This window comes from Labeo rohita, chromosome 10 (assembly GCF_022985175.1).
Source record: "Labeo rohita strain BAU-BD-2019 chromosome 10, IGBB_LRoh.1.0, whole genome shotgun sequence".
Lineage (NCBI taxonomy): Eukaryota > Metazoa > Chordata > Actinopteri > Cypriniformes > Cyprinidae > Labeo > Labeo rohita.
In genome coordinates, this window is record NC_066878.1 from 17,294,076 (window position 1) to 17,318,488 (window position 24,413).

The 24,413-nt window shown below is 36.0% G+C and overlaps 2 protein-coding genes across 2 annotated transcripts; both read left to right on the top strand.

The window, feature by feature from the left end:
* Positions 1-7,315: 7,315 nt before the first annotated feature.
* Positions 7,316-8,319, top strand: plac8.1 (placenta associated 8, tandem duplicate 1). The gene is made up of 4 exons (XM_051120285.1): positions 7,316-7,396; positions 7,530-7,617; positions 7,694-7,818; positions 7,908-8,319. The coding sequence occupies exons 2-4, from the start codon at positions 7,533-7,535 to the stop codon at positions 8,016-8,018; spliced, it is 321 nt and encodes a 106-aa protein (XP_050976242.1). The 5' UTR covers positions 7,316-7,396; positions 7,530-7,532; the 3' UTR covers positions 8,019-8,319.
* An 11,939-nt stretch (positions 8,320-20,258) lies between these two features.
* plac8.2 (placenta associated 8, tandem duplicate 2) lies at positions 20,259-21,744 on the top strand. Its single transcript, XM_051120283.1, has 4 exons — positions 20,259-20,315; positions 20,485-20,572; positions 20,669-20,793; positions 20,877-21,744. The coding sequence occupies exons 2-4, from the start codon at positions 20,488-20,490 to the stop codon at positions 20,979-20,981; spliced, it is 315 nt and encodes a 104-aa protein (XP_050976240.1). The 5' UTR covers positions 20,259-20,315; positions 20,485-20,487; the 3' UTR covers positions 20,982-21,744.
* Positions 21,745-24,413: the final 2,669 nt, after the last annotated feature.

A 24,413-nucleotide genomic window follows, 5' to 3' on the forward strand; every position in this document is an offset into this window, starting at 1 on the left:
TATAGTAAAATACAAATTATGTATCTTGCAATAGGGACAGATCGCACCAGCCACCCAGTAATCATAATAATTTTGTGCTTTGTTGCTTTTAATATAACGCAGCTCAGCTTTCAAATTGTGTCAGTTTTACCTCGAAATATGAATTTTAAATGTGTTTTCTCTTTGTTTCAAGTTTAGAGCACGATATAAATGTGAAGGAATATTGAAAAAAAAAAAAAAACAGTATAGCCTAATTTAATGAAACAAATGTCTTGTAAAAATGATTGATTCACATGCCACTTAAACTGAGGTGAATTCAGCGATCTGTCATGCCAAATAAAGGGGTCATCGGATGCCCATTTTCCACAAGTTGATATGATTCTTTAGGGTCTTAATGAAGTCTATAATATTTGGTTAAAGATTCTCAATGGTTGTGTTTTACCTTGTCAAAATGAGTTCTGCAAAAATCATCCCATTCTGAGGGATTGTTCCTTTAAATTAAAAACCACTGCATGGATTTTTATCATTATGGGGTAGATTTGTACAAACACTGCCAACACACATTAATGTTCAAACAACATGTAAAAATGAACTTTGCATCCGATGACCCCTTTAAAGAGTGTGAAAAACACATTATTGTAATAGACATATTGTTTGTATTTCGCTATAAAACTGACAGATTTTGAAAGCTAAGACTTTGGAATATCTGCCGGTGCTCCCAATCCGGGCCATCTGCATGCGCAATAGGCTACAATATACTCTCAAAACATTATAATTTTAATCTCATAATTGCTACAAATTAATTCTCATAATTTTGACTTTATTCTCAAAACATTTCGACTTTATTTTTGAAACACTTTAATTTGATTCTCAAACATTTTGACTTTATTCTCATAATTGTGACTTTATTGTCAAAATATTGTGACTTTATTCTCATAATTTCTTTTTTATTCTTGAAATATTATGCTTTCAGTGTCGTAATCTTAGATTTTTAAACAAATTTTTAACGTGGCACTAAAACGCGTTGTATAACTAAATAGACAAGCTAGAAAAATGTGAGTGGTGACCTTTTTATTTACAGTATAGAAATCATTAAACAACCACACTTGACTGCAGAATGACACAAAAGACAATAATGAAATGTAATCTCACATTTTCCACTGGTTATTTTACAGTATACGATATATATAACTCGAACAGTAGATGAGTAGAGATGTTAAAGTTGGTCTAAATTGCTCACAATCATATTTTCCACTAAGTTTAAATGATTTATTATCCTTTTGACTCCGAGGGTGGAGCAGGTGTGATTGCCCTAAGGTTTGAGTCCAACCACTTAGACTTTGTCAGGGAGAGGAAATCAATGACCCACGTACACAGATGACAAAGATCTTTTCCAAACTGACTCATTCTGACAAATTTGCTCCCACATATAGATTTCAGATAACCTGATTTCTTAGAAAACAGTGTTGGGGAGTAACTAGTTACATGTAACGGAATTACGTAATTTAATTACAAAATAAATGTAATTGTAATTAGTTACAGTTGCTGAGAAAAAAATGTTAATTAAAGTACAGTTACTTTTGAAAATGTTAATGATTACCAAGGGGGTTACATCTGATTTTTTCCACACATACACATATTTAATTGACCTCTTTCATAAATTGCATTGACTGCTCTAAAATGAGACACCAATGTTTCAGGAGTTCAGGACATAGTTCAGGAATATAACACATGCTTATTCGATAACTGTATTATTTACTATTTGGGTTTATGCATATACTTTATTTTTTAAGATAGTTTTTTTTTTCCCAGGCATTGTTAGATGCCAGTGTTTTCTGTCATAACTATGCAAACATTTGATTTTAAAACCAGTATCACACTCACTTAAAAATGTTGGGTTAAAAATAACCCAACTATGGGTTGGTATAGCACCTTCCCATCTGTGGGTTATTTTAACCCAATGAATTGGGTTAAAATCCAGTTGGGTTAAAAGTAACCCAACAGTTGAGTTAATTATTTAGATTAATTTACATCAGTTTTTTTTTTTTTTTTTTCCTTCTTTTTTTTTTAAAAATTAATTTTTTTTTTTTTAATAAAATTACTTAATAAAAATACATTATAACACTACTTTGTATTCAAATACAAATGTTTACAAAATAAGTGTACAAGAATGTTTAAATATATTACATTTAAAACACACAAATATGCACACACAACTGACATATTTTCAAGATGTACTCTGAATTGAAAACCAACAAATGTGACTCTGGACCACAAAACCAGTCGTAAAGGTCAATTTTTTTTTTTTTTTTTTTAAATTGAAATGTATACATCATCTGAAAGCTCAATAAATAAGCTTTCCATTAATATATGGTATGTTAGGATAGAACAACTACTTGAAAATCTGGAATCTGAGGGTGCAAAAAATCTAAATATTGAGAAAATCAACTTTAAAGTTGTCCAAATGAAGTTATTAGCAATACTAATCAGAATACAATTACTAATCAGAAATTAAGTTTCGATATACTTATGGTGGGAAATTTACAAAATATCTTCATGGAACATGATCTTTATATTAATATTCTAATGATTTTTGGCATGAAAGAAAAAATGATAATTTTGACCCATACAGTGTAATTTTGGCTATTGCTACAAATATACCCATGATACTTATGACTGGTTTTGTGGTCCAGGGTCACAAATGTGTATCAATTCATATTCATTTATATCAACACATACACAAATTTGTACAAATAAAGCAAACATAACATACAAACCTTTATCAATAAAACAAAAATAAAAAATCATACACACAAGTAATAATAATAATAAAACAAAACAAATCTGCTGGCTGCTGGACTTACTGATAATCAGTAACATAAAAACTTTTTACTGATCACCAAATACAAAGCTTCTAAGGAAGAGGTAATATGTTGAAAGAACTCTTGGAATATCAAAGACTGTGTGCTGCAAATGGGTGCAGAGGGCTTTGGGTAGTTGATGTCATACATGTAGAAATGTTTGAAACAGTAGTTCTTGGAATTAGTGCAGCAATCCGGTGTCATCCAGTAGCATAAAACTTTCTTCATTCACTCCTTCCTCTGTGATAAGATGAAGCAGAATAAGAAACATTTTACAGATAAACTAGTAAACTTTTTTTCATAATTGTTGGAACACCTACACCACTAATCACAAGTTTTTGAACAGTAAGAATTTTCATTTTTTAAAGAATTCTTTTCTACTCACTAAACCTGCATTTATTTGATCCAAAATACAGTAAAGGCAGTAATATTGTGAAATATTTTTACTATTTTAAATAACTGCTTTCTATTTGAATACATTTTAAAATGTAATTGTCAAGTGTTTTCAAAGCTGAATTTTCAGCATCATTACTCCAGTTTTCTTTGTCTCATGATCCTTCAGAAATCATTCTAATATTCTGATTTGCTCCTCAAAAAAACATTTATTATTATTACTGAAAACACCTGTGTAGAATTTTTTCAGGTTTCTCTGATGAATAGAATGTTCAGAAGAACAGCATTATCTGAAATAGATATATTTTGTAACATAAATGTCTTTATCATCACTTTTGATCAATTTAAAGCATCCAAATTAAACCTAAATAAATAAATAAACAATGTCTCCAAGCTTTTTTGTTACTAAACCTTTTTATTTGAGATAAATGCTGATCTTTGAATCTTTTTATTTATCAAAGCATCCTGAAAAAAAAAAATACTCAACTGTTTTAAATATTGATAATAATAATAATAATAATAATAATAATATAAAATCTTATATAAATATAATAATATAAAATATAATAATAATAAAATCTTAAGCAGCAAATCAGCACATTAGAATGATTTCTTAAAGATCATTTGACACTGAAGACTGGATCAATTCAGCTTTGATCACAGAAATAAATTAGATATAAATTCAAATAGAAAGCAGTTATTTTAAATGCTGTATTTTGGATCAAATAAATGCAGGCTTAGTGAGCAGAGAATTCTTTAAAAACATTAAAAATCTTGCTGTTCAAAAACTTTTGACTGGTAGTGTATATGGATCACTGATATAAATAGTTTACTTACCTTGACATTTTTCAATTAATTGGCATGTGGATGTTTAATGTATGAGATTCCACTGTTGTAGTTCTTCCTTCACTGAAGAACCCAATGTCTAAAAATAAGTATAAACACATTTAGTACACATTTAAAAACATGCAAATCTGTCATAGCTTTATAAGAGAAATGGCTGTAATTAGAGGCGATTCTAATATATGCATAACAATATTCAATATAAATAAACCATAAAAACACATTTAGTATTATTACAATTAGTGCTCGCTTTCCAAACAACTGACGCTTGCCCTGTTTTGACCAGTAGGCGTCGCCGTTGTGTCACGAACGATTGGAAGCGGTGAATCATTTTACGAAGCGATTCGTTTAATTGATCCGAAACTTTGAAAAGCTTCGTTTCTCCCACCACGTCTTTTTTGGGGAGAATGGATTCTTTTTAGACTTTTCTAACAGAGAATTACAGAATTTGAGCGCATCTCTCTGAGCTGCCGCTGAGCGAATCTTACATACTGGACCGAAGTTGAATGGTCCGCGTGGTGCGGTTCAAATGAACATTTAACATTAGCCATTTCCCATATATAACGTAAAATGTGATAATCATTAGTGCGAGCAAACAAACTGTAGTCAGAATACGTCTGGAACCCTTCATCAACTGTAAAATAATAACTGTAAACGGTGACATTATATAATTAGCCCTATGTACATTTCACCATACATTATTAACGTTAGGTTACTGTACTACATCTCTAAACAGTTTAACTACTTTCTGCTAATTTTTATTTACTTTATTACTGCTAGCGACCTAACTGGGACAGCTAAGTTAACGTTAACGTTAAGTTACTCATTTACAATCGAGCTCATTCTCCGCAGTAACGTTACAATACACTGACTAAAGGAAACTACAACTTCGTTAAAAAAAAAAAAAAAACAAACAAACAACAACAAAAGTTCAATTTTGAAGTGCATTTCACGTTCTTCTTATAAGTATAATGTTATTATAGAGTTATTAAAACCCTATTACTCACCTCATACTGATGCAGCAGCAGCTTCTTCTGTTGTCAGTCACAGTCGTCCGTTAAAATTTGAACTGTCGCCGCGGGAACCAATTAAACCCAACGCTGGGTTATTATTAAAAACAACCCAACGATGTTTAAAAAAATATCCCAACGTTTTAGAAAATAACCCAACATAGTGACCCAATATGTGTAACCCATCTATTGGGTTAAAAAAATAACCCATCTATTTTTACTGTGTAGCTATTAAACTATTTCTTGTTATGATTTTAAATCTGTATTTAACTCAGAATGATGCCAAAGTAAATAAGAGGTGTTAAGTCTGAATTTGTGGTGACTGTGCTTTAAATTAAATTATTACATACCTCTGTGGAATGCTTGATTCTGATTGGTCAGTCATGACATTCCAAGGTATGTTATTCCCCGATGACAACTGGTAAAAGCTAATAACACAGACCCATTCAGGCAACTTAAGTCGGCACTATACGCTTCATAGTTTTTCTTGGTGGAAGCTTTGCGTTTGGTAAGATAATAAAGTATTAAATCTTAATTCAATATTATGTGTAATTTCTTAATTCTGTCATCCTGGTATTGTGGACCATTTTGTTTTGTACACTGTAAGGGATTATAAGATAACTAACAAAGTAACAAACATTTCACTACATACATTATTTATGTAGTGAAATGTTGTGTAATAAAAGTGGTATGACTGCACTGTGTCCCTTAAATGTCCATCTAGTTTGAACTTGCTGCTTGCTAGAAACTGATTTCTTCATGGAAGCTTTGCGTTCAAATATTTCAACTCAGATCAATGTTTGGTGTCTAATTTTTTACTTTTGTGGCAAGCAGCTGTGTAATAAGTGGGATAATGTACATCCAGCCAGTTGTTATCGCAAAATAAAGATATGTATTATCCTTTACTTATTATAATCTTAATTCAATTGATAGATGATTTTGAAAGTCTGACTGTAATCAGTGCAACCTATTACATTTCCAAAGTAACCTTCCCAGCACTAATTAAAAATACCTTTAAATGCAATTCATACAGAAAATTACTTAAACCTCTTTAATGAAGAACATTTTAAAATTGTTGTGGGGCATATTCTGATAGTATATAACATACATCACATAGTTTTATATGTGATCCTGGACCACAAAACAAGTCTTAAGTAGCACGGGTATATTTGTAACAATAGCCAACAATACATTGTATAGGTCAAAATGATCGATTTTTCTATTATGCCAAAAATCAATAGGATATTAAGTAAAGATCATGTTCCATAAAGATATTTTGTAAGTTTACTACCTTAAATATATAAAAACTTAATTTTTGATAATATGCATTGCTAAGAACATAATTCGGACAACTTTAAAGGCAATTTTCTTAGTATTTTGATTTTTCTGCACCCTCAGATTTCAGATTTTCCAATAGCTGTATTTTGGCCAAATATTGTCCTATCCTAACAATCATACATCAATGCATCAACTTTCAGACGATGTATAAATAAAAAAGTACTCTTATGACTGGTTTTGTGGTCCAGGGTCACATATGTCTCACACACACACACACCTGGGTGTGTCACCTGTGTGTTAATCTTTCCTTTATTAGATATTAATTGTTTAATTTTAATAATATAAATTATTCTATTGTATTTAATGTCATCACTGCAGTCATGTATAAATAGGCGACTAATAGCAGTGTGTCCTGTATGGTTATATGTACTCTGAATCTTTAAAGTCATAAAAAACTGTAGGTAGTTACTATACTCATAGCAACAGTGTTTTACTTAGCTAGCAATAAATCAATTCTGAGTTTCAAACTGCTGAGTAAACAAAATCTATGTCAGATGCCACGTATAGTCTAAGCCAATTATTAGTTAATTATACAAATGGCAGATTTCAGCTTTGCCAATTGTTCTTTAATTATTAGATAAAGAAATGGCACATTACAGCTTTTTTCACATTTAGAATATTATTCTATATTATTAACAGGTAGTTAATATCTTGAAGCTTCAAAATTCATGAATTAATTTTCTATCTATAATGAGAGGTGTGGCAGCAAATAACATTAAGCTGTAAGAGCAAATACCAAACGCTTGGAAAAAGACATTTGTGGCTACTTATGATCATTAGCTACAGCTAGCTTTACTGGACTTTGAACCTCTAAGAAGGGCAATAAATATTTTGATAATAAGAAAGTACGTATTGACTTTTTTCTACACATTTTCAAGGGTGTGTCTGAACGTGACGTTTCACAGCCTATATAATCTAGGCATATTGTTTCAGTGCATAGTGGAATATCCTGATTCAGCTGAGAAACATCAGGTAAAGCTGCAATTAAATATTACCTACATTTTGGTAAACTTTCTGCATAAGTAAATACTACATTTAATTGTTGTGTTAACCAACAAAAGTCAAATGTTATTGATGCCCTAAATGTCTTTACCCTCTCTCCTAGATCATGGAAGTCACATCTCAACCTGCTGCATTTGAACCCCGTGATTTTCACAGCGACTTAATGAGCTGCTGTGACGATATGGGTGTATGTAAGTGATTGCATTGACTTTTTTGAAAGTAAATCTATCCTGCTGATTTGATTTACTTTTCATGTATTTTTTTTAGGTTGCTGTGGCTTCTTTTGTCTCCCTTGTTTGGGCTGTTCCATTGCTAAGGACATGAATGAGTGCTGCTGCTGTGGTTTAGGCATGCCGATCCGAAGTGTATACAGAACTAAATACAACATACCAGTAAGCATATAAATGTCGATCTGTCTGTCTATCCATAAATATATAGATAGGGCCTATTATTTACAGTTTTGTTTAAATTGTGTCTCCAGGGATCCATGTGTAAAGACTGGATGATCGCGTACTGCTGCTTAAGTTGTGCAGCCTGCCAAATGAGGAGAGACATCAAAATAAGGAAGAGTAATGGAACACTGAAACCATGAGAAGTGAAACAGAAGCACTACAGTCTACCTGTCTATCGACACTACTGGCGAGTCCTTACGTATTACTCTTGGAAATTAAAGATGAAAGAAAATTGAAATGTAATCAAAATGTCATGTAGTTTAATTAAGCTAAAAACATTCAGTAAGTTTGGAGGGTTATAATAATAAAATGTAGTTTAAAAGAGGTCCAGTGGTATAACTAGCACATTGCTGATTATGTGATATTAGTAGGTCTATATTGTCAGTGTAATCTGTTGGTTGTGTTGTGAAATGTATACATGCTTATGGAAACCATTAAAGACGAGTGTAATTACAGATGTAGGTGAAACTTCAATGCGATGTTACAGTAGCCAAATTCTGCAATTTGTAACAAAGTGTTTAATCAGTAGTTACAGTTACTGCAAAGTGTATTCTTTGTAAAGCTACAGCTTTACTGGTTTTCTTTATATCTACTTCAAACACAATTTCACATTTTAGAAGTACTGTGTAGCATTGCCATATGTCATATCTGTACATGTTCCTGTTAACAGCTATTCTTTTCACAAACACTTCCAATCTTATGAATAAAGAAACAAATATTTTTCTAAAGATGAGGTTTAGTGTTCATTCTATCTTTCGTTATATGAAGGTGGACAGCATCAAACAGCTCTCATATTATAAACAGGTTCAATGTTAAAATATTTTCTCCTGTTCCAGTTTATGGCACTGTTGTGCAAGTTCATACGTGGACATCCTTGAGACTGCAAATGCTGTGGTGCTTTCAGCGACATGTCAGATCAACAGATTTCATTCGGTTCAGCTAATGACTAAGAAATGACACACTTCACCTTTAAAAGTAAACTACATGGCAGACTCTTTGTCCACAGCTGGGGCTGTTAGGGTTGGACTTCATTTAGAAAATAAAACAATATATATATACATACACTGACCAAAATTATATTATTGTTTTCCCCCCATTTTTCATGAGCACCTAACAAGTGTGGCATTTTAAGATGCTGATTAGACAGCATGATTATTGCACAGGTGTGCCTTAGGCTGGCCACAATAAAAGGTCACTCTAAAATGTGCGGTTTTACTGTATTGGGGGGGTCCGAAAACCAGTCAGTATCTGATGTGACCACCATTTGCCTCACGCAGTGCAACACATCTCCTTCGCATAGAGTTGATCTGGTTGTTTATTGTGGCCTGTGGAATGTTGGTCCACTCCTCTTCAATGTCTGTGCGAAGTTGCTGGATATTGGCAGGAACTGTAACACAATGTCTAGAGCATCCCAAACATGCTCAATGGGTGACATGTCTGGTGAGTATGCTGGCCGTGCAAGAACTGGGATGTTTTCAGCTTCCAGGAATTGTGTACAGATCCTTGCAACATGGGGCCGTATCATGCTGCAGCATAAGGTGCTGGTGGTGGATGAATGGCACAACAATGGGCCTCAGGATCTCATCACGGTATCTCTGTGCATTCAAAATGCCATCAATAAAATGCACCTGTGTTCGTTGTCCATAACATACGCCTTCCCATACCGTAACCCCACCGCCACCATGGGCCACTCAGTCCACAACGTTGAAATCAGCAAACTGCTTACCCACACAACGCCATACACACTGTCTGCCATCTGCCCTGTACAGTGAAAACCGGGATTTGAAGAGAACACCTCTCCAAAGTGCCAGACGCCATCGAATGTGAGCATTTGCCCACTCAAGTCGGTTACAACGACAAACTGCAGTCAGGTCGAGACCTGGATGAGGATGACGAGCATTCAGATGAGCTTCCCTGAGACGGTTTCTGACAGTTTGTGCAGAAATTCTTTGGTTATGCAAACCGATTGTTGCAGCAGCTGTCTGGGTGGCTGGTCTCAAGACGATCTTGGAGATGAAGATGCTGGATTTGGAGGTCCTGGGCTGGTGTGGTTACACGTGGTCTGTGATTGTGAGGCCGGTTGGATGTACTGCCAAATTCTCTGAAACGCCTTTGGAGACGGCTTATGGTAGAGAAATGAACATTCAATTCAGGGGCAACAGCTCTGGTAGACATTCCTGCAGTCAGCATGACAATTGCACGCTCCCTCAAAACTTGCGAGATCCGTGGCATTGTGCTGTGTGATAAAACTGCACATTTTAGAGTGGCCTTTTATTGTGGCCAGCCTAAGACACACCTGTGCAATAATCATGCTGTCTAATCAGAATCTTGATATGCCACACCTGTGAGGTGGATAGATTATCTCGACAAAGGAGAAGTGCTCACTAACACAGATTTAGACAAACTTGTGAACAATATTTGAGAGAAGTAGGCCTTTTGTGTACATAGAAAAAGTCTTAGATCTTGGAAAAATGGGGGCAAAAACAAAAGTGTTGCGTTTATTATTTGATCAGTGTATATATGTATATAAATATATATTCTCACATATATGTATATTTTTTCTCTTTTTTTCTGTATATTCACCAAACTTAGGTATGATTTCTTCTGAATGTGTGTTTATTTATCTTTTTTTTATTGCAAAATAATTACTATGCTGTAGTACAGTATATCATCTTACAGTATATCATATATCATATATATATCAGTATATCATATATATACATCATCATCAGATTCCAAATGTCTGAGTTTGTAAGAATAGAGAAGACTAGTGGCTTTATTAATTTTATGTAGGCTACATGGATGATATACATCACAACCTTTAGTGCATAAAGTTCAAGAGCCTTAAAAAAACCTTTGGAAATTGCTAGCATTAGAAAGAAACACTAAAATATCAAAGCACTGAGACTGGATCAGTTTTGCAAACAATGTTTAAGCTTCTATTGGTGTGATTGTCTGTATAAGGACGTTACAGAAGGTTACCAGAACACCCAGTTACAACTCAGAATAGCCTAACAATGACCTAACCTGTTCTGACCTAATTTCAAACTAGTTTTTCAGACAAGACTTTAAGGTGGCTTTAAGACAAACCAACACAGAGTTTATCTTTAAAACTTTTCAATCTAATTAATTAGAATTAGATTCTTTCTTCTAAACACTTCTATCAGTTTCTGCAATCATCATATTTTTTTTTTTTTTCATTTGAAAATGATGTTGAAAATGGCATGATGGTGTTGTCTTTTGCACTCACTTTTATGGGGGAATAAACCTGCTCACCTCAAAAAATAAATAAATAAATAAATAAAATAAATCCAACCCAATCACTCGTACATGTTTTACTAGGTGTCTAATTCATACAAGTGAGGTATGTAGTCTTTGTGAAAAAACATACATATTATACCAGGTGGCAAATTTGTAAGAATTTTTTTTTTATTTTTGAGGAATACTGAATCTGTTATTGTGCAAATGAGATGAGTAAACGCATGCTCACATTTAGTGTAGCACTACAGTAACATGACGTTACTGTACAACACTTCTGAACTTATTATTTCTCTCAACATGGACACTGGAGAGCCGTCAAAAAATAAAAGGAAAAACGAAATAACTGATGTTACTTATTTGAATAATTAACTCAGATATGTTCTTGACAAATAAAATGCAATGTTATTTTACTATTTACTTGAAAAAAGTAATGCATCACACCTTCCAACTTTCCGCAATATCACTGGGTTTCCAACATAATAAGCTTCCCTTTATGAACAGGGATATTTCCTCTGGCAATTCTCCACCATGGGTGCATACGGAAACCTCACTGACGAAAATAGCCTCTATTATAGCAGCCTTGTTCTGATGAATGAAGTGGGTCATTGGTAATTTTAACAAGTGTGGTCTCTGTGCAGATATGATGGAGCCTGAAACCTGACTGAAATTTTTCATAGATTATTATTATTATTTTTCTTTTATCTGAAAAAAAATGAACATAAGTGAGCAGGCACAGCTTTTTCTAATATTTCAGCTTAAACAGAGCATTTGAGATTGGTCTGTAGTTTACTAATTCAGTCTTGTTGTGGTTTTTTAACCCTTAGCACACCTGTAAAATGTAACTAAATGCTAACAGTTTAAAGACAGGTTCGATAAATGAAAGCTTTTAACATCCTCAAGAGGTAATTTTGAGGAGTGTTACAGGGGCAGGTCTTTCAGTAGTTGTCTATCTATAGCTAGTTCAATAAACAGCATATTCCAGGGCCCAATTTATGACGGGGGCCCCTCAACGACAGCAACAATGGAAAAAGTTTTGCTACATTTTGATTGGATCTTGGTGGACTAACACAAACAAATGTCTAATGGCAACAGATAAGGCTGCTAGGACAACTGTCAGCCCACTTTTAGACGGTGGGGAAAATATCCTTATACCAAGACAGAACTTCTTATTGGTCCATACGCAGTGTCTACCCTTCACCTATATCAAAACTAGCTCCTAAGGGTTTGGACTGTAAACACCATAAACATTTCTTAGGACCTTCAGATGCAGCAGCAGTCACTGAAGCAAACGAAAGCCACAAGGATTCAATCAAATCTATTAATTACTATGTTTGGAAACCTTAAAATGTAAACTACAACATATGAATATACACACAAAAAATATTCTCAGTGACAGCTATTTGTAGTGCAAACTCTTACACAAATTCAGCTGATGATATACAAATAAGTGTACGCATAAGAGTTCATTTCTTTCCATCATGTTTGGACTTTGTGTGTTCAGACCCTTACGAAAAAGAAGTTTATTCAAGTGTGCTATTAGTATACTTTTAAACTAAAAAATAAGAAAGTGCTTTCAGGATACTTTTTATGTACTTCTCAGAATGTGCTTTATATACTTTATGACATTTAAGTATACTTGACTTCTACTTCTACTTCTAAAAAAGTATATTTGAGCTTTACTTGTGCTCTGAGAATCCGTGTTGTCATTGTTATATGCTAGGGGTGCTATTACACATCTTCTGTACAGAATTTCCAAAACACAAGTGAAGAAGAAACCGAAACAACAGATGCTTCCACATGTAATCTAACACAATCATCAGACATAAAACAGCATCAAAACTATAGATGTGTTAAACTGTGTAACGTTATGGAATAAAATGTTGACCCATAAAGAGGTAATGATGACTGTCAAGCTTTGGGGTGTTGATCAACTCCATCTACGTTTTGATTATCATGAATAGTCTTTTTTTTAGCATTTTTTTTTTTTAAATGTTGTTTATTTATTTATTATTTATGCACCTTACCCACATTCAAGTGTTTATAAAAAAAAGAATGCATGAAGCCAGAATAAAATGTTTTGTTTAACAAAATATATACAAATTAATACCTAAATAGGGACATAGTAGTATACTTAAAGTATGAAGTAATGTTCACTTAAAGGGGTCATCGGATGCTAAGTTCACTTTTACATGTTGTTTGAACATTAATGTGTGTTGGCAGTGTATGTACACATCTACCCTATAATGAAAAAAATCCATGCAGTGGTTTTTAATTAATCTGTAAAACTAATATCTCCTTTTTCAAATCGAGCCATTCTCAGATGCCTGTCGGTGTGGCGTCACACCAACAGAGGCCGCTCCCACAATAGTTGATTGATATGAGTGTCTTACCTCAGATCAGCTGTAACAGTCCGACCTCTACTGTTTCGATGTCAGAGCAGGGATGTAAGTTAGACAAGAAAATATCTGATCGAGCGATTGAGGTGTTGTGTTGCTGGATGTAATAATGAATATAGTGGTCGTCATTTACTCCCGACATCTGAGTCGCTGAAGATGCAGTGAATTACATTTGTTTGTGAAGGGAATGTGCCTCCCGGTCTACATAAATACGTCTATGTTCGCGCAAATCATTCGTGATCCAGCTTCACCTACAGCACAAGTGAGTATAAGGTTTTTTTTTATAAATCTCTGCAATCACCTTTCCTAATAACATGCTAGTTAGCAAGTTTCGCAGCTAAACGCACTAAATGCGGCTAAAGTAAACAGGCTTGTCACTCCTCGGGAGAAGAGAGGGGCGGGGCGAACAGAGCTCATTTGCATTTAAAGGAACAATCCCTCAGAATGGGATGATTTTGCAGAACTTTTACAGACACACCAAGTGCCAAGTCTCTGGCCTGTTCAGTGAGACATTAACAGATACCATCATGTGCTAATTCACCGAGCTGTAAAAAAAAAACAAAAAAAACAATAACAGATACAACCAAGCTCTGTGAAACATTAACAGATGCTACGTTCAGAGTCTTTGTCCAGTGAGACAACAACAAAAGCAGCATATTCTGAGTTTCCAAACCTTCACTTCAAGGCATTTTTATCTGCTTGTTTCAGATTTTAGAACCCTTTGGTGCTCCAGGAGATCAGCACCCGTAATGTTTTGTGCTCTTTTCCCACTGTATTCTTATTAGCACAACTAGTGGAAGAAGTCACCGCCACCGGACTGCTTACTCGACCATGTGTAAATATCACTCAGTCTAAAATCAAACCTCTTCCAGATACATTGTTGAATACTTACTATCAGTATATGATTTTCTTATTTACATTAGATGTTATATAGCGGATGTCAGGCAATAACAAATTTTCATTAATTTTTTTATTGATGCATAATAAGGTTTTCATTAGATAACGTATCTCCGCCATAAAAACATTCAGCTTAATCACTTGCATTTTTTGCATCTTATGCACTTTATTCCTTTATCATTAATGGTATTCATTTAGTAGTTGTGTTTATTACTTTTGTTAATCTTTTTTTAATAAAAACTGAATTTATTACACTTGTGTCTTTTTTGCATTGACAACACAGTAAAATACACCCTTACTGTTTTTTCTAAAAAAAACAAGTGATATAATATTCAGCAGTAAGAAAAAAAGTTTTAGAGCTTGTTGTTGTGCAGAACATCACAGTTATATAACATGGGAATAGTAAGGCCTGTAGTTAAACATTAAATGTTATTTAAAGGAAAATCTAAATATATTTTCAGTATTACATGATTTTTATTCAAACTGCATTCATGCTATGTCGTAATTACCGTAATTACTGTAACATGACAACACGTGACATTTTACTCAGAGCTTTCTATCTCCTCATACTATGAGTTAGCACCTAAATGAAGCTGGCGGCAGTTCAACTGTCACATGGTTGTAGCTCTCAGAACATTCCAAGCTTACAAGTTTTAATTACGAGTTTTGGAGCACGTAAAGGCTTTGCTGTTAATAGTGTTGCCATAGAAACACATAATTTAGCTTAGAGTAGAATGTCACATGCTGCAAACCTTTGCAAAACCCGCCCCCCTTACATACTGTTGCTATGTCTGACAAACAATGCCGCTCACACACTACACATCACATTATCGCAGTGAAAAATACATTGTGAAGCAAAGAGAAAACTGACAATGTGCTGACAGACAAGACAGAGCAGGTTACTTCTGGTATGTAACTGTCACATATCGTGTGAGGAAGGGGCGAACAAAGACGAAGGTCAAAGATAAAGTCTTTATTATATTTATTTATATATATATATATTTATTTATCCACAGGTAATTCCAAAACAGGTAAATCCACAGCAGGAGGGTAGATACATGCATATATTGATGAGACCGGACGACAAACACTGAACTGAATGCAACTTATAAAGACAGGTGATTACGATTAACGTAATTAGGGCACAGGTGATACAAGGTTAACTAATGATAATTAAACGAGGACAGGAAACAGGAACAACCAAATATGGGCACAAGAGGGAGAAACCAACATAAACAGTCCACAGGGGTGTGACAGTAACAAGGTCTCAGCTTTCAAATTTTGTAATTTTTTTAGTTTTTTGGGTCTTTTAATGTGTTGTGACACATCGCTGTAGTGCCTCAGTTCAAACGGCACGTGAACCGATCGTCTTTTCACATTTACTTAAAACATGAAATAAACATGAATGAACATCAGAACATATCTTATTTTAACTGAAGTCAATAAACACAGTTTTTCAAGTTTTTTCAAGTCCACCGAAGTTAATCTACTCTCCTGTTTGATTTGTTTGTCGGACAAAATGGTGGATTCGGCATTATGATTGGCCAGATCGCCTGTCAGTCAAGCTCTTTGCAAAGGGTCAATTGCAACATTGCGTGAACGCTGCTCTAGTCTGTGGGGTAAAGCACCCCCAACTACTTAGGGTAAACGGACAACTTGCACTGACCGTCAACTTGACTTAAAATGCCTAATAAAATGAGAGTTCGCGGTATGATTTCAAAATTTTCAGAGACAGGAGAAGACATATTTTGATGATTACTGTGTACAGAATTTTCCAAACTCAATGGAACGTCAAGTTTTAATCCAACATAAACTGATCTGAGAAAGCGGTGGCGGGTGATCATACATGATTGTTTCACCACAGGGTGTCAGTGCTCTACACTAGTGGCCTAATCGCGACGCTGCAGTCTGTGAGATCTGATAAATAAGATCATAATGAACCTTTATTTATTTGTAATAAATATGTTAGTCACTATTCTGTGTCATATTCTGTCTCATCATTTCACTGTATGTAGCCTAGTGCCAAAATATAAATATTTAAAATAGTTGCGCTGTCAACGTTTTACTGTTAAAAATTATTCAAATGTTTAACATTGTTAAATAAGGCATTTACCGCACATCATTCAGCCATTTTAAACAATGAAATAAGCAGTATGGGCTCGGAATAAGAGCACCAATACACACAAACAAATTAGCCATGGTTTTACTACAAATAAAACCAAAAATTGCAATTGAAGTTAAACCATATAACCACAAATTAACTCTGGTTTTACTACACTGACCATAGTTTAACGATGGTAGGCTATTTGTAGTAAAAGTGTTGTTATACAAATGGTAAAAATAGAAAAAAAACATGGCACTTTTACTATAGTAAATCCATGGTTAATTTCTGTAAGGGCGTTTATAAGTCAAGAGGGGGCATTTTAACCCACCATGGTACAAATTGTACATTGTACATTTCTACAAAATCTATACAAATTCTAATTACAAGTATGAAGTTTTTTATACTTGGTTTATAATGTATGTTATTGTCACTGAAAACTGGGATAACTTGACACATTTAACTTTTGTTTTGGCCACCTACATTTAAAAAATATACCTATACATACAAACCGCTGCAGTTTCCAATTGAAATGAACATTAGAGGTAGTACAACTCAGACTCAAAGTTTTATTCCTTTTCACACAAAATATGATTTACAGCGGCGTTTCCCAATCCCTCGCGCCAGCTTCATATGTATGGGTTTGGTGTTATTTTCCAACCTGATAGAGCATTAACTTTTTAGCAACACTTGTTACATTCTGAACCACTGTAATGTGTACCTGAAGCAAGGTAATAAAGTGCACAATACGTGACTGCCTCAAGGTAATAAAAACATGATCATGTATTGAATGTGTGTATTAAGGCCACTCACTGGACATTTCACTTTGAAGCTGCCATGAACATGCAGTAAGGTTTTGCAGAAACTTCACCACAAGCATGTATTTTCAATGAACCTGGGTTGTCCAAAGCACCTGCCTGGAAGTTTCTATTAAGTCCTTGATTAGCTGATTTAGGTGTGTTTAATTAGGGTTGTAGCTAAACTAAAAGTTGGACACCCCTGCACTAGAGATACTGTTCTTCCATGCAATTCTTAAAATCTAAATGTTTTTTTTTTTTCCCATGTGCACTCAAGTTTATAACTTGCTCTCTATTAATGCAGATTGTCTGTTCTTACTGCCTTAAGTAATGATAAAGTGTGGAGCAAGATTTTGATTTACAAACTGTAATGTTATTACATCAGTATTTCTGTGTAATGCTCGGCTAGCTAGCGTACTGTTATTATTTAGGTAAGTGTTTTCTCTTCAACTGTCATTAGTGATAATATCAATGTGTTTATTGTGCTGTGGAAGCCTCTAAAGCTGTAATTTAGATATCGTACACACTCTGTAAGCAATAGACCATTCACAACAGACCGGGCCATGTGACCAATCAGAAAAAAGTTAATTGACCGCTTTATCTTCTGTATTTATATCATCTTCATCTTTACGGCATTTAAATATATCGTTTATTAGTAATGGCACTGAAAAATGTTAGTTAGAATAGCCTATAGCCTCATTATGGTCAGTGTTGGCTATTCCATACAGTAGCCTGTACTATAAATTTGAAAAAGTGTCGTTCTAGCCTTTAAACATTTTCAAAGATAATGTCATGATGATTATTGCTTTGGTCTTACTGAATGTGGAATGCTGCCAGCAGTAATCTGATTTTACAGTGATGAGAAACACAAAATGTTTTAATAAATACACTTGTTAAATATTTTCCAAATTAATTTTGTAGTACTTTTTTTTTTAATTACATATATAGACATATTAACATTTATATTAACCTTGGCTTGTCGTGACGTAGTTTGTCCGTAAGTCAGTAAAGCTATAAACATCCGCTGATCCAGTAAAATCTGGGCCAAGTGGAATCCAGTAATAAAGCATCACAGGGGCATGTGACGTGTGTAGTGTGTATTTCCATTATTATGCAATCAACAAAAGTTTTTTTTTCCCCCTTATTGCTGTTCTTCAATGACAATTACAAGATATGACAAGAAAAAATGAATTAGACTGATTCTCCAAATCCCTACTTTTAAAGTTTTGCTTTAAGCTTCAAATGTAATATTTAGAAGATATGTGTCATGAACTGTGCTGGGAGGAATGACAGAGATGTGGATAAGCGAAACGGTCTTTAATAGGTCCACGTACACAACTTGTAGACCCGACAAAGACAGAAGACACAGGCTGGAACTTAATTAAAACATGGGGTAACGAGTAGGGGTGTAAGAAAATATTGATAAAATATTGATATCCTGACCGCTAGATTGCAGTCTTCTTATCTCTGAACTTAAACAGTGACAGGAAATACTAGCATAAGGGCACGCCACTAATGTTAGCGTTAATGGAGGATGAAAGAATAATTCCTCCTCCCGCCTCGGTGTAAAGTGTGGTGTCATTTCGGCTTTTGAGGTAAAGTTCGCTCCAGGACTCGGCAAGCAGCGGAACCGACGCGCAGCGCTACCCGTCTGTGCAGCAGAAGCGCCCCGTGCAGCCAAGGTGGCACCCGCGCCGCGGTTCCGGCGATGCTCGGGTCGCAGTCTCGGCGATTCCACTCGAAATGAGCCTCCAGGCCCTCAAGGCTGCTCTCGGGAACAGAAACCCTCTCTTGACAGGACTTGCGAACAGAGTTTCTCTTTGGGCTTGCTTTGGAAATAGGAACCCTCTCTGGACTTAACTTGGAAAAAGGAGCCCTCTCTGGGCTAAACTCAGGAACGGGAGCCTCCTCTAGGCTTGACGTGGAAACCGGAGCCCTCTCTGGGCAGGACGTAGGAACCGCAGCCCTCTCTGGGCTGGGTGTGGGAACTGGGGTGACAGAGGGCTCCAAAGAAGGAGGGAGGAGAGGGGGCAGGTCAGCATACCAGTCAATAAGGTCTCTTTCTGCTTTCCTTTTACCCAGATCCATAGACAGCTCACCCTCAGCCATGTTGCAGTGAGCAGAGATCCTCCCTGTGATCTCGGACCACGGCATTCTCCCTTGTGGCGGACATCGTAGCTGGCTCTCACACCTGGTCTGATAGTAAACACAGCTCTGGCTCCACGGCGATCCTCAGCTCGGTCGCTCCTTGATGTGATGGTTCGTCAGTTAAGGTGGGCTCTGGCTGATGCTCTGCACCGTAGGGAGATGGTGGGCTGGGCACTGGGTCGGGAGTGGAACTGGCGAGATTTTCCTGGGAAAAGATGGGGAACGGAGATCCGTTTCTCGCCAGTGTCCACTCCACAAAGGTGGAGAGGACCATCCTCGGACGACGGCGCTCTGCACGCAGTGTTCAAACTGGCATCGTAGAATGCACAGAGCACGTCATCTGAGTAGCTGGTGAGACTCATGAAACTCTAAAACGCAGAAACAAAACGCCAATAAACTACACAAGGAATGAGAGAAGACACATGAACACAACTTTGTAGACCCAACAAAGACAGAACACACAGTCTGGAACTTTAATACATGGGGTAACGAGGGAACACAGCTGAATCAAATGGAACTTAATCACACAGGAACAAGAACAAAACCAAATATGGGCATAGAATACACATGAGGGACACATCAACAGGTCCATAATCCTGACAGTATGACAGAAAATGTAATGTGGGATTTTTTACCATTTAGAACTTTGGACCTAAAGGAAGCAATTGTGCAATTTACGTTTCCACAATAAAACTTTTATTATACAGTTTTTATAAGATTTGCTGTAGCTTTGCAGGGTGTGTCTGAATATGTGACTTCCCAACTGTATATAAAGACATTCTGTGCCCGTTTCAGCGCATTGAGGAGTTTCTTGACTCAACGACAAACAAGGCAAAGGTACATATGTTTAAATATTGCCTAATTTTTGTAGAACTTGTTGTATAAATTAATCCTCCATTTAAATTTAACATAAACTAAATATGTTTGTAGCAAATTTGCAGTTTTGAGAAAGCAAAAAAAGTTTTAACATAAATATTCTTGATGCCTTACATTTTTTTACTTCTAGATCATGGCGCTCACATCTCAACCGGTTGCATTTGGACCCAAAAACTTTCACACGGAGTTAACAAGCTGCTGTGATGACATGGGCATATGTAAGTGATTCCAATGGCACTAAACAAATACGTTGTTACTACATTGTAATCTATAAAGTCTAAGTGACTTTAACATTAGCCATATATTTCTATTAGGTTGTTGTGGCTTGTTCCTTCTCCCTTGTTTGGGCTGTTCCATCGCCAGCGACATGAATGAGTGCTGCTTATGCGGTTTAGGCTGGCCAATGCGAAGTGTATACAGAACTAAATACAACATACCAGTTAGTATCTATCTATCTATCTATCTATCTGTCTGTCTATATACCACAAATTAATATATGTATGTTTTGTCTTTTCTCTTTAGGGATCCATGTTTAATGACTTTTGTGTCAGTATCTTCTGCAAACCTTGTGTAGCCTGTCAATTGAAGAGAGACATTAACATTAGGAAGCGTAATGGAGAATTCTGAGCAAACTTTGTCTTACAAGGAACATAAGCCCTGAACTGCATCTACAACACTATCATCTAGTTCTTAATGGACTATCATATGTTCTTTTTATAAATTAGAATTACTGCAGTGTATATTCTTAGTCCAGTTACATCCACATGAATTTTCTTGGTAGTCAGTAAATTATAAGAAAGAGCAATACATTGCAATACATTAGCTGACAATATCTGTAAATGCCTTAGTAAAGTTACTCAAGAGATTTCATAAATCCCTTCAATGTAACAAATTAAAAACAGAAATAAAGAGAAGTATAGCCTCTTGTCTTTTTTTAAGAGATAGGATGACCTCCATGTTTCTCCATGCTAGGAAAACTTTAGTATTATGTATTACAGTAAGTATGTCAGTTTTTGTTTTTTTTGTTTTCATGCCTCTTATTTTGTAGTTTAACCATGGATATGTTTCCTGGTTTATAATGTGGTTCTTACGCCCTCATGTATCTTGCCATGTGCTCCCTTAGGTGTATTGGACTTAAAGCGGCGCTGCACAAACCGATCAGTGTATGACATCAAAGGCAACAATTCGAAAGCATAAAGAGCCATTTGCTCTCTAAAGCTCTCACAGTACTTTGCTGTCATACAACGATCTGTCTGCACAGCGCTGCTTCAAGTCGAACACAACTAATGTGTAATGCTGTGATTGGTTGTTTTAGTCATGTGTCTTGTTTATCATTGGTTGGATTGTGCCATGTGACTCATTTTGCTTGATATATAAAGTCTTCGTGTTACCTTGGTCTTTTGTCTGGCTTTGTTTCCCTGTATCTGCTGTTTGGTGAGCCTTTGTTCTAGTGGTGGCAAGATGGAACATCATGAAGCTTTGAAGCTTTCCAGCCAGATGTGTTGAAAAGTGGTGCATTTCTCGAGGATTTGAATGCGTGCTACAGACAACTGCTGGTCGATTTAAATCAAGTGCAGGAAAAAATTGTCAGGAGTGTGACAGCGCCAAAATGTGCATGGTTAAAAAAAGGCATGATACACACTCACATAGCAAACACATGTAAAATAAATAAATAAATAAATACTTTCTTTTAAGTTTTTATGCTCAGTGTTGTTTCATTATGTTTCATAATTGTGTAACTTGGGCAGTGCTTTTGTTAAAAAGAGGGAAAGGGGGGAGAGAAAAGAGGGAGTTATTTAGACTGGATAAAAGAGGGTAAGAGTGATTAATGTGGACTGGACAGAAAGCAGTGAAAGTGGAAGTTTATAAACAATACTTCTCTATATTTCCCAGCCATATCACCCTGCAGCCCAAGAGTGGTCACCCACTGAAGCTAAGCAGGGTTGAGCCTGGTCAGTACCTGGATGGGAGACCTCCAGGGAAAACTAGGTTGCTGCTGGAAGAGGTGCTAGTGAGGCCAGCAGGGGGTGCTCACCCTGTGGTCTGTATGGGTCCTAATGCCCCAGTATAGTGCCAAGGAAACTATACTGTCAATAAGCACTGTCCTTTGGATAAGACGTTAAACTGAGGTACTGGCTCTCTGTCAGGGGTGCCAGGTTTTCACAACAAAACCTGCACAACTGCTACTCAAAACTAGCCCAGAACTAGCCCAATCAGGTTTCGAGGGTATCCCCCATTAAAAATCGTTCCAGAGGATAAAATACACGTTTTTGTGTCAGGGTTCCCCTGGTAAATTCGCATTTCAGGGGCTAAAATTGACGTTACTGGGGTCGCTTCAACCCGCAGACATCAAAAAGTACTCACGGCAACAGTGTAAAAGTAGCTCATTATAGCTTTGTTTGTAGTTTAATCAAAGTCTGTGTAAGCAGTAGATGTGTTAGGGAATTTATATTTTGCTTAAATTAACTAAATGACTAAAAAGATTCATTAATTTTGCTGAATGAGACTCAAAGGTCTGAGTCCGTAAAATGATCCGAACTTCCCATCACTACTACAAATCGTGTCTAAGTTCTTCGTCTGTGTATTCCATCTTATTTTCTCCTACAACTTCAGACTCATCTGACATCATTGTACCTGTTTGTTTGTAAACAGCGTTTGACTTACTTGCGCTTTCTTAGTCTTTGCTCGTTCGCTTTGTAAACACTGGGTCTGTAGTTCCGCCTACATTTGGCATGACCTTTCGACGTGATTCAATAGTATGTGAACACGCATCCCAGAACTTGTGCTACACAAGCTTTTGTGCCTAAAAAGTATACACATTTTTATTTTCCGGAAAAAATGACTGATTGTTTCGCTAGATAAGACCCTTCTTCCTTGGCTGGGATCGTTTATAGCCATTTGAAGCCGCATTTAAACTACAAAATCGGAAGTTCAAAATCGGGGCACCAATCAAGTCCATTATATGAAGAAAAATCCTGAAATGCTTTCCTCAAAAACCATAATTTCTTTACGACTGAAGACAGAAAGATATGAACATCTTGGATGACAAGGGGGTGAGTAAATTATTTGTGAATTGTTCTGGAAGTGGACTTCTCCTTTAAGCCATTTTGTTGTTGTTTAGGCAGGAAGTTTAGAGTCATTGTCGTGTTGGATGGTGAATGACCTGCCCATCTTCAGCTGTCTAGCAGAGGGTTTCCTCAAGGATTCAGATGTACTTGGCAGCATCCATTTTCCCTTCAATCCTGACCAATCGCCCAGTCCCAGCTGAAGAGAAACACCCCCACAACATAATGCTGCCACCATGTTTCACAGTAGGTTTGGTGTGTTTTGGGTGTTGTGCTGTGCTTTTCACCAAACATAGCACTTGGAGTTCAGTCCAAAAAGGACAATTTTGGTCTGATCAGACCATAGCACCTTTTGCCAGAAGGTATCAGACACTTCCAAATGTGTTTTTGCATAGCACAAACGGGACTGAGTGTGACACTCTTTTAGGAAAGACTTTTTTCATGCCACCCTACCATACAGGCCAGCTTGGGAGCTTGGGAGTTCTCACATGTCACAAGCCTTGTAAGTCCTTCAAAGTTGCCTTTGGCCTCCTGGTAGATTCTCTTATCAATGTCCTCCTAGCTCTGTCATTCACTTTGGACAGACAGCCTGATCTAGGCAATGTTCTGGTAGTGCCATGCGCTTTGCACTTCTTAATGATGCTCTGAATAGTACTCTGAGGGATAGCTAAAGCCTTTGAAATGTTTTTGTAGCCTTTTCCTAACTTGTGCCATTTTTCAACTTTATCCCGGAGGTTTTTTCAAAGCACTTTCCCAACCATGGTGAATTCTTGCACTTCTAACAGAGGAATCAGCTTATTTTATTCTGAAGTAATCAACACCACTACTACTGATGACAGGTGGGGCAATTAGCCTGGTGTTTAATCTGGTGGGTTTTTTTTACAACTGATTTGAAAATGTCTTTGTTCTGGTCTATATATATAAGCAAAATGGCATTATAATTTGAGATTCAGTACGGTTATCTGTGATCTTTAAATTTTTTAAGATCACCGCT